Source organism: Telopea speciosissima, chromosome 11, assembly GCF_018873765.1.
Source record: "Telopea speciosissima isolate NSW1024214 ecotype Mountain lineage chromosome 11, Tspe_v1, whole genome shotgun sequence".
Lineage (NCBI taxonomy): Eukaryota > Viridiplantae > Streptophyta > Magnoliopsida > Proteales > Proteaceae > Telopea > Telopea speciosissima.
The window spans coordinates 19095008-19105903 of record NC_057926.1 but is presented as its reverse complement, the minus strand read 5'-3'; the positions used below and the strand labels follow the sequence as shown (position 1 = coordinate 19105903).

The 10896-nt window shown below is 36.0% G+C and overlaps 1 protein-coding gene across 1 annotated transcript; it reads right to left on the bottom strand.

Annotated features, from left to right (window-relative positions):
* Positions 1 to 1391: 1391 nt before the first annotated feature.
* On the bottom strand, positions 1392 to 5603 carry LOC122645526 (laccase-7-like). Its single transcript, XM_043838836.1, has 6 exons — positions 5484 to 5603; positions 4178 to 4329; positions 3166 to 3410; positions 2932 to 3060; positions 1827 to 2783; positions 1392 to 1552 (listed from the first exon to the last, which is right to left on the bottom strand). The coding sequence occupies exons 1-6, from the start codon at positions 5571 to 5573 to the stop codon at positions 1422 to 1424; spliced, it is 1704 nt and encodes a 567-aa protein (XP_043694771.1). The 5' UTR covers positions 5574 to 5603; the 3' UTR covers positions 1392 to 1421.
* Between the last annotated feature and the right edge of the window lie 5293 nt (positions 5604 to 10896).

Here is a 10896-nt window from a genome sequence, read left to right as displayed (position 1 = left end):
GGTTGTACCAAGCTGGGCATGGGCCATATATATGCTCCAACTTGAGGGGGAGTGTTAGAAGTCGTAGGTGTGAGGGTCTATAGAGAACCATAGACCCTACACGATAGATCTTAGTTGAGGGGTTTTTGGTTTATTCCCTTTCTCCTCTGATTTGTTTTCCTTTTTTGTCTTTGATTTTGAAGTTTAGTTTCCTTTTTGTTCTAGGAGACTAACTCTTATTATTTGTAATTCCTTATTATATATATACATCGTGTGAGAGGCTGGACTAATTATCAAGTTCCAGATTCTCTCTCTCTTTTCTCTTCTTCTTTCTCGTTCTCTCTTCTTCCCTACTGCTCAGTTTTACCTTCAGTTTGGCTATAGTCTTCAAGATGCGGGCTGGGCCAGCATCATTTCTATGTGGGAGTTGGTCTCCCTAGTGGATAAAGGCTTTAGTTTACCCATTCTGATAAGTGTAAAGAATGATTTAATGTGTGAGCCTACTTGCAGTTATTGCTAATTCTAATATTCAAAACTTAGTCTTTCAATATGGATCACACCACCTGAGTAGTAGAGATTTGTTATGAGTGTCTCGAATTCTTGTACCCATTTTGAAGATTGACTTGCTTCGACATTTTTTGTGGTAATTTGAATGGGATTTTTTCTAAGGTCTGTGATGATGGTTGAGGACTTGGGCCGATAGGATCGACCCGCTTGGAGTAGTACTTATATGTTTACCCGTCTTCTTGTGTAAGTAGGTAAAACAAGTGAGATTTTGGGATTTTTGAGTTAGGGTTTCTGGGTGAGAGTTCTTGTGCCATTTTGGATGTTCTTGAGAGATCTCCATTTATATCATCTTCCATTTACATAGTGAATCATCTTCAACTTCACTTGTGGACGTAGCACATCGTATTGGTGTGTGAACCACATTAAATCTATGTCTTCTTGGTTATTTCTGTTTTATTTGTTCTTTTTTTGTGATGTTTATTTTAACAAGATTGATCCTCTAATCTTCTCTACACAAAGAAAAAAGAGAGAACTTTATTGCAAATAATGAGAGGGGAAACTTTGATGCCAATCATGTGTTCTTACATGAATGCAACAAGATGTGGGGGTTGATTAGAACTACAATTAAATTAATGCTCTTATTTTTTGAGTTTTAATTTTAAATTCAAACTACAATTACTTTTCGTGCATCAAAAGTCAAATTAATTAACAGATCTTTGTTTTTTTTTTATTCAAATGATTTCCAATGTAGCCATTACATTTGCATACTTCATTACAATTTTTTTTCTTCATTTGAAGCAAAGACTAAAATAAATAAATATATTTTTATTAAAGAAATCAACACAAAATAAAAAATATTACAGTACTAACTGTAATAATAATTATGATAATTATAATAAAAAAATTTTAAAAAAAATACATGTCTTAATTATTCTCTAACATTGAGGAAGATCTGATGGTGGTGGAGGGAGTGTGGACGAAGATGTTGGCCCATTCTCAACCACAAAAGCTGTAGCAAAGCCCCATCCGAGATGTACATCCAAGTGGCAATGCATAAACCATACACCTGCCACAGACAAATTCCAAACAAATATTAGATTTTTCTTCACACGTATCCAAAAACAGGTCACAGTGAAATTATGGTCAAAGGGTAAGTAGGTAATAAAAACCAATTTTTTGTTACAAAAAAAAAAAGTGAAAGTAAGTCTGTCCGATCTGGATCAATTTCGGCCATGACCGAACCCCAGACCGTCGGGATTAAGAACCAAAAAAATCATCCCTAGATCGACCAGGCAGGTTCATAATTTTTCAAATAATAAAGGTTATCTCAGTAAATTTACCTGGATTATTAGCTTGAAATCTGATGACAGCCCAGCCTCCAACAGGTACAGCAATGGTGTTACGTTGTTGTGGATTTACCAAATTGTACTTATTCACATCTGTGTTATTGTCATAGTTCCCAAACCCTTGAGCCAATACAAAAAAGTTGAAACCATGTAAGTGAATAGGGTGGTTCTCCGTTCCAACAAATGCTGTGTTTTGAAGTATCATTTCCACCGTGGCATTATACTTCAGCTTCTTGACACGTGTCGATTTCTCCGTCAACACAAGGGGTACGCTCAAACTGATGTTGGTGTTGGTGTAGTCAAACTCCACCGGCGGCTGGTCAGGGAAATCAGCGGTAAAGATCTCACTCACATTGAAATAGAATGCTTGCAACAATGACAATGTCGATGGCAACTGGAATGACACGTTGTTCAAGCTAGCAGCGAATCGATAAGACCCATTGGGTCCTGCACACGTGGCATGGCTTTCACAAGGGATAAGACCTAATCCCTCGGTTACAAACATCTGCTCCTCACATTGTTGTGGCATATGGACCCAGTGGGGCCCACCCTGAAGTGAGGTTAGGTTGCTATAGAACTTGTAAGCTGTTGGTGTGTCATTGAAAGCTGGAAGGATTGGCATTTGGGGTACTGATGATGACGTGGCTCCCTCGTATTGGACGATGCCAGTTGTTGTCGTGTTGTCGAATTGAATCCCGGCGGCGCTATTGTATGCTTGAGCTGCCATGTAGTATCTCCCCGACGATTGATTCGCCGTTAAGAGGACATCGGTTGTTTGGCCGGGGGCAATCACGACAACGTCGGTGTGGTACGGCTCGGTGTAACTAGCATCAATGCCGACGACGGTTAGGTTGTGATCGGCAATCTTGAAGAAGAGCTGGTTATTCAGTGCAGCATTGATTACACGGAGGAGGTATGTCTTGCCAGGCACCACCGTCAACGTATAAGTATCTGAAAATAATTAAGGCATGAACTTCAGTTTAGGGAAAATAAATTTGTTATGTGCCTAATGAGGGTTCCATCTATTACTGTATGGATAATAAATTAGGCCACCCTAGTATGGAATAGGTTAAAAGACTTGATTTTTTTATATACTTACGATTTTTGGAACATGAGTAGAGATCGCCAGGTTGGCCATTGATGGTGAAAGCATTAGAAACATTTGGTGCGCCGCCAGTGGCAATTGCTTCATTCTCGACGTCGATAACATTAGCATTCCACCATTCCCCTGCATTTAACATTGTCAGGCGAATTCAAGTAACACAAAACTTAAGTGAAGTGAAGAATAAATGAGTAGAGACACATATAGGTGATCAGGTGTTTGATGTAATACCTAAGAGAATTGGGACCTCCTTGTAGGGTTTGGAATATGGGTAGGAACGGCCAGCTCTTGGGTGAATGATGAGTGCTCCATAAACAGTTGCTCGTAGCCATGAGAAGTGAGCATGCCACCATAGAGTTCCCTCTTGTTTTGTGATGTTAAATTTGTAAGTGTAGTTGTTTCCCGGAAGTATTGGACATTGGGTTACGTACGAAGGCCCATCAGCCCATGCACTTAATAGTTGAAACACCCCATGCCTTCAAAGCCCATATCACCACACAACAGAATTAATTAATCTTTCTATAAAGCTTTACAATAGTATTAGGGGTATCAAAATCTAGCCCAAACCAACCAAAACCGAATTGAACTGAAACCAATATGAGCTTGGATCATGTTTCGGATTGGAGTTTTGCAACACAGAAATCAATCAGACCACACCCAAACCGAACTTAAATACCAGACCAAAACCGTTATAACCCTACAAGAAATCGATATCGGCCCAAAATTCATAAAAAACATATTTTTACTCACTTTTTTGAATATATTTACATGGCAAATCAGAACCAACCTGAAACCAAACTGATAGTACGTAAACCGATACGAGAAACCGATGCAAAATCAAAACCAAACCGAAGCTGATACACCCTTATACAATTTTAATTTATTGGTTAATTACCACATCATGTATGGACAATTTGGATCCATTTGCATTGACACTAACAACATCTTATTTTTAAATGTGTACCTAGTTTTTTTTTTTTGTCAAAATAATAGAAAAAAAAAAAAGAGCATTTTGACTCAAATGTCGTTGCTTGTAACAAGAGAAGTCCCTAGCCTTGACAAATTTATGGATAAAAAGACAATATCATTGACTATGATATACAAAAGGAAAACAATAATTTAAATTAGTAGGTAAATAAATAGTCAAGAAGAAATGAATAATTATTTCTATAAACAAATTAACACATTTTCTTTTTGTTTCGGTACTTCATTTCTCAAGAAGAGTAGAGAGTTTCAAACTTACCAGTGAATGGTGAGGTTGTAAGGTGACTCGTTAAAGACATTAACAATGAGAGTATCTCCCTCCCTAACCTTAATGATCGGCCCAGGTAGTTTCCCGTTTACTGCGGTTATGACTTGTTTGTGACACAATCGCTCAATGGTGAGATTCCCAACCTGAAAATACAAATTAAGATGGTTAGTATGGATAGGTATAACATGCCATGCCCTCTGGAAAGGCGGAAAGGACCAAGAGCAGTGCCGGTCTTTTTGCTCTGGGCGGTGTCTAGGCTCAGGTACACACCCCGGCACAGCACTGGTTAACGTTGCTTTTCAAAAATGATAGAAGTGCCCGAAATAATATATATTTTATTGGGTAGTTATACCTGTAACAATGGAAGGTGATGTTTTTAAAAATCACTAGACAAATCTGAGTTATCTATTTTTATGTGGTTTTTTTTTTTTTCTAATGAAAGGTGTTTGCTCTTATTAAGAGTTGGGAAAGTGCGCATTAATATCTATAGTACTAATACACATGCATGGACATGAACGAAATATGTGACGATACAAAAGGAAGTATTTGATTGAAGAGACGCTATTCTCTTTGCTGCAGCGCAGGCTGCGCCCAGACACATGGGGGTGGGGGCACAATGACCACCTTGCCCCCCTGCACAGGCTGCCCATGTGTTTGGGCAGCCTGCGCTATGGCACAGAGAACATTTTCCCTTGATTGAATTAGACTTCGAAATTTCATACAAAAAAAAAAAGTGACTGCAACTATACGTGATACAAGTGGTGATTGATATGGTCTTGCTCTCATTAGACCTTGTACTCTCAAAGTTCTAACACACAAAAAAAAAAAAAAAAAAAAAAAAAAAAAAAAGCATGCAAAATATAATGAGGAAAAAATAATCAAAATTTCACTTTTTTTGAAGCAAACTGTCATGTATCACAAAAATATTTTTTTTTGGTGGATGTATCACAAAAATATTAGTACTAGGATGAGCAATTAATATCCATAGATTACCCCTTACTATTAAGTAGAAGAAACGGGTATCCATACTACCCTAGATAAACTTCTAAGAACCTAGTTTCTCTTCACCTACAATGAAGCATAATCCAATGAACATGAATCATTGCGATAGTAGGATAGACATCATTATGAAAGAAGAGATACTTTCGACTTCGTTTTATAGGAGACCAGAATAAAAATGACCCTAGATAGGTGTCCTTTCCTTCTCATACACTAAAGAAGGGACGTTTGTATTGAAAATGCATGAATATGAGAGAGAGAGAGAGAGAGAGAGGTGTTTGGGGTTGTGGATGAATACATTAAATGTGTGTTCAACCACAGCAGCAGAAGCCATAGAAGAGAGCAAGATAAAAGCAAAGGGTAGCAACAAAAACAAAGAACGTGCCATGCTGCCTTGAATTTCTCAAACACAAATCTAATAGAGTTAATACACTTGCAGGCTTGCTATAACAACTTATTCCCATATTTATACACAATTCAAACCGACTATGCCATAACCTTCCCATGATATTGCGTGAAAGCTTAGTTAAAGCTAAACGCGTTGTGCTATGAACCATTGAAAATTTACCCGGTATTAATTCCAAGCCTTGACAAATTCTTCTTTAATCTAACACTTCAAAATTTCACCCATCCATTCTTTCCAGCAAATCAGATTGTCTACACCAAATTGAGTTTCACTTTGGAAACTTTGACCGTGACAGATTTGGGTTTTTTTTTTTTTTGTAAGGGGCAATTCGTTGGGGTTGTGTTTTTTCCCGTTAAAGATTATTTGTATTAAAGAATGAAAGAGAACAAAAAACATAGAAAATTTTTTTTTGTTATAACCGTCCCATCATCGTCAATGACAGGAACTACCAGGTTACTCACAAAGAAAGCATAAATAATAATCTCATGTCATAAGTGAGTAGCTCGATGTGGAGACTTACAAGTACTTGGACACCCTCTCCTCAATGGTTAGCTTTTAAAGACGATATTTACCCAAATTCCTAACAAGTATGACTTATGTGTTCTTGTACAAATACCGTCCAAGGCCCTCCAGGGCCATTCACTTGGAATCCGCTATGGGCTCCACAGGAGGAATGAATTCCATGTAAGTGGTCCTAGAGGGCCTTGGATGATACTTGTACAATGACACGATCCGATCTCGTATCAAAACCAGGGCATGACATGGCCAAAATTTTGGAAAAACCAAGGTGTGAGAACCCGAGCCCGATGTAATTTCGAGTTCCCACGCAAAAAGTGAAAATAATAATCCCACATCGAAAACAGACAGTTGTCTTAATCTAATTGATCAAGAGTTCTATGACCAAATAATGAAGAGATCATTAAGTCAAATGGAACCATAGAGTTTGCAATTGTTTTGCTACACATTTGGAAACTTTGACTATAAATTATCAAGGTGCTATATTCGTCCATGCACCAACTAAATCTTAAATTGCAAAGTTGTCATACTCCGATTGGTCCACTACTCACCTACTGCTGGATTCTCATAATCAAAGAGATGTGAAGTCAATTAATAAATATCATGTAAGATCAGTCCTGTCCCATTCCCAGCTGTGAGGCTTACGTAAGGAGACAGTTCATTGTAAATCCAGACACGCTGACGTTTTTATATGCTTTTGTACCTAAACCTAATACATGAAGAAAGTTCTTCAATTAATTGTTTATTACTAATTCTGGACAAGTCTGAATTTGGAGTTTAGAATGAATAGCAAAACTTCTAAAATCTTGATGTTCTTCAGAAATATATTAAGAGCTCCAAAGTTGGTTTGAGTGGTTGGAAGAAGAAAATAGAAGTAGATCTTATCTTTTAATTTATTTTGATTTTTCAAAGTTCGTTATAATTGAATTTGAAGATAAGAACTTAAATGGTTCTCCAAGGTAACGTTTGGGAGTTGTCTTGATCGTTATGAGTTTGGTGATCTTCCTACTAGATTTTTTTTATTTAAATGTAGTCAACCATAGAATGGGAAAGTTCTTGGATTAAGAATGGATAAAGGTAGGAAAGAACTATGGAAAATGAGATATGGAAAGTTTAATTTCCGTGAGAGGAAAGAAGAAAGGAAGGGAAATTCAATACTTAAGTTTGATTACCAAACGCATCAACCAGTGGATTTTAACTACAATAGACCGCGGGGCCTTGGACTTGGCCCTTTCGAAATTTTATTAACTGCCCAACCCAAAACAGTCTGTGTTGCACCCCCTGAATTGTAAAACTAGGCTGTATTGAGATCAATAGAAGTTTTGGTAATCCTGCCCTTAGTTAATAAGTTTGCATATTATATGCATATTCGAACGTTTAATTCAAAAAACCTATTTTGGTGTATATTTAAGTGCACCCGTATTGTACATGTATTGTACACGAATTAAATGTGTTGCATATGTTTTAACTTAAGTTTAGTTTTGTTATAAAAAAAAAATCAAAACTTAACGAAAAAAAAACACAAAACTAAATACTCGCATAATATAATTTTGGTCTTCTTCTCTTCGAACCCTAGTCCCTGACTGCCCCCTTTCCATTCATCTTCTTCATCTGTGTTCTCATTTCAGTTCAGGTGGTCGACGAGACTTCCTTTGAGGCTGAATACCCCTTGCCCCCTTCCTATTATCCGTTCTCATTTCAGTTCAGGTAGCCGGTTGATTGTAGTTGGATAAATCGGTGATTGTAGAGGCAGACAAGCTCTATTCCTCTTCTTCTTCTTCGTCTCCATTCGCCAAACTATTGCAGCAGTGGCCTGGTGGGAACACTCAATCTGAGGCTCTCTCTTCTTTGTCTCTGTAAGTCATTCCTCTTCTTTTTCTCTGTATGTTTTTTTTTTGCTTCATCTTTGTGTGGTTTAATTCAAGGAACATAATTTTCACAAACAAATATGATTCGAGTAACATGAGTTGACAAAACAAACTGCTATTTGATGCAATTGATCATTGACTATAATTCTAATGCCATGTGAAGTAATAGACCATTAAGCACAAGCTTGGCAGCAGGTCATCTGAGCTCTACATATGACTATATAAATTTTTAACCTAATACTAATTAAGTACATGAACTTCCGTTAGTGATGTTAGTTCATCTTAGAGATGAATTCCAAAGCATTATGTCTTTTTTTTTTTTTTTTTTTTTTTTATGTCTGATGAGAAATTTTTATTGATATTTTGATTTGTTAAATTATAATCTTATGAGATGTAATTTGGGATATTATATTGTGTTTATTTTAGTTGTGAGGTTTCTTTTTGATAAAATCATTGTCTAAATGCTATTATTTTGTTTATTAGGTGGTGTATGTCTATTACATAGTGAATATATGCCCGTATTTTTTTCAAGGTAAATTACACGTCACCCCTTGGTTTTCAAACGAAACTCAAATCACCCCCTAGTTTTTAAAAATTCTCACCCGTCCCCCTCTACAGTAATGGTGTTAGTCTATTGTTAGTTATTGGTGTAAAAGGACTATTTTACCCTCGTACTAAAACATTAGAATTAAATTTATAATACTACCCTTCAAAATCTATGTTTGGATGTCAAGGGTGGATTAGGGATTTAAATTTATTTAACTGGCTGACATCATCACTTAACAGCATAAAACTAACGGTAGGGACTAATTTGTCATATTGGGGTCTAATACAGGGGGTGATTTGAGTATTTTCAAAAACAAGTGGGTGATTTGAGTTTCGTTTGAAAATCAGGGGGTGACGTGTAATTTACCCTTTTGTTTATAGAGCGGTCGTATTAAACATGTATTGTATTATTGACGTATGTGTTGTATTATGCCGATTTTTGAAAAGTATTATTGTCATCTAGTCCGTTTAATTGCCAAAAGAATTTGTTCCCATTCAGTCGCCGTTCCCAAACTTACTAACGAAGATCCTACCTGACCACAGTTCAGATATTAGGATAGAATTAGCCAAACCCATAACAACAACTCAGTATTATCCCAACTAAATGGGATTGGCTACATGGATCCTTGCCCTCAAATCAGCTCTATTCGAGGCTATACTTGATACAAGGCCTAAGTTATGCAAGTATTTCTTCACCACTTCTCCTAAGGTCATTTTAGGTTTGTCTCTAGTTCTTTTAGTTCATTCAATCAGAATCAAATCACTCATCCATACTTGATTCAAATCATGCCTAACATTAGTGTAAACATTCTAGGGAAAATCTTTTTGTAACCAAGGCTAGTGAAAAAAATGTTGTAACCTTGTTTTTTTCCCCTTGTAGTATAACACATTTATTTTCAATGAGGGTAAAATAAATATTACATTAAAAAATTTCCAATTTTCTAAAAACCTTTGTTTACCACTACATTAAATTATATATCAAATTATTTTTGGGAATAAGACAAGAGGCAATTAAAAGAAGGTTACAACTTCTTAGTTCACTACTTTGGTGACAACAAGTTCCATCCAACATTCTATTAAGTTCAACGCTATTACTAATTCTGCTATGTTCAAAACTATTACCAATAATTAGTAGCGTAAATGCCATTTTTATTTAACTACTTGCCTTCACAATCTGCCTATGCCAATGTACGTTAAGAATATCATGGTTTCAAGTATTGGGATCACATCAGGGAACTCAACAGAGTTAACTCAGGACTGGTGATTGTAGACACCTCATTTTGTCACTCTGGGAAGTGTGGCGGAAATGATGATAGGAGTTCGTAGAGTCTTGTCAGAAATCTCAGTTATGCAACCATCTCAAAAATTAGAGTTTTATCGGGTAAAAGTTACCATATTACCATTAATATTGAATAACTCCCAAATCTCTCCAGAATTAATTGAAACTTCTAGAGTAGATTTGTTTGATCATATTTACCTTAAATATAAAATTGGCATTAATGTGATTACATTTGAATGTTATTTCATGGAAGTTACCGATTTGTAGCCAAAAAAACTACCAAATCTCGCAAGTGCCACTTTTGCCCCCAAACCTTCTCAGAATGGTCTCAAATTTTGTGTTCTAGTATGTTTTATCATTTTAAAGCATGTTCTTAAAAATATGAAAAATTTGTTTGATTTAGAAAGTTTTATGCCAAAATTTCCCCTAATAAGTACTTCAAACTTCGAGCAGTTTTGAACCTATTTTTGGTCAAATCACCTCCCTATTTTTACATCTTAGGAGAGTACATTTCGAGACCTTTCCAACAACACTTAGATTGTGAAAGTTGGACAACCCTAATTTCTTGAAATCAGCATCGAAATTTTTTGACACGCAAAAAGCAACTATTGACCAATGGGAGGCTTCCACGTGGCAACTCAAACACTATCTATGCAATGTTGGATTAATTACATTTGTTGTATGTGTCCATCAAACCAAATTTTATTTGATTAAATTAATTAATATATTTTTATATTCATGTGCATGTGATTATTTTGATAATGTGCAATTGCCCACTTTTACTGTTACCTTGTGCTACTATCCAACTGAGGAGTGAGTAGCCTTCCTAAGTGCCAATCCATATTACATAAGAACAACGAAACTTATTGGTCCAACATACAAATATTCCAACCTCAATCCAAGACAGAGGGATAGATTTGAATAATTCAAATACTTAAGGCTCCATCTGGTTGCAAAGGAAATAAAGGGAGAGAAAGTAAAATCAAATAAAAACTAAAATGGAAATTATTATAATCATTATTTAACATAATTTTGTAACTACCTCCAAAACATTTCAAATCAATTTATTAAATGTTGGGAAAAAGAATTCTGCATG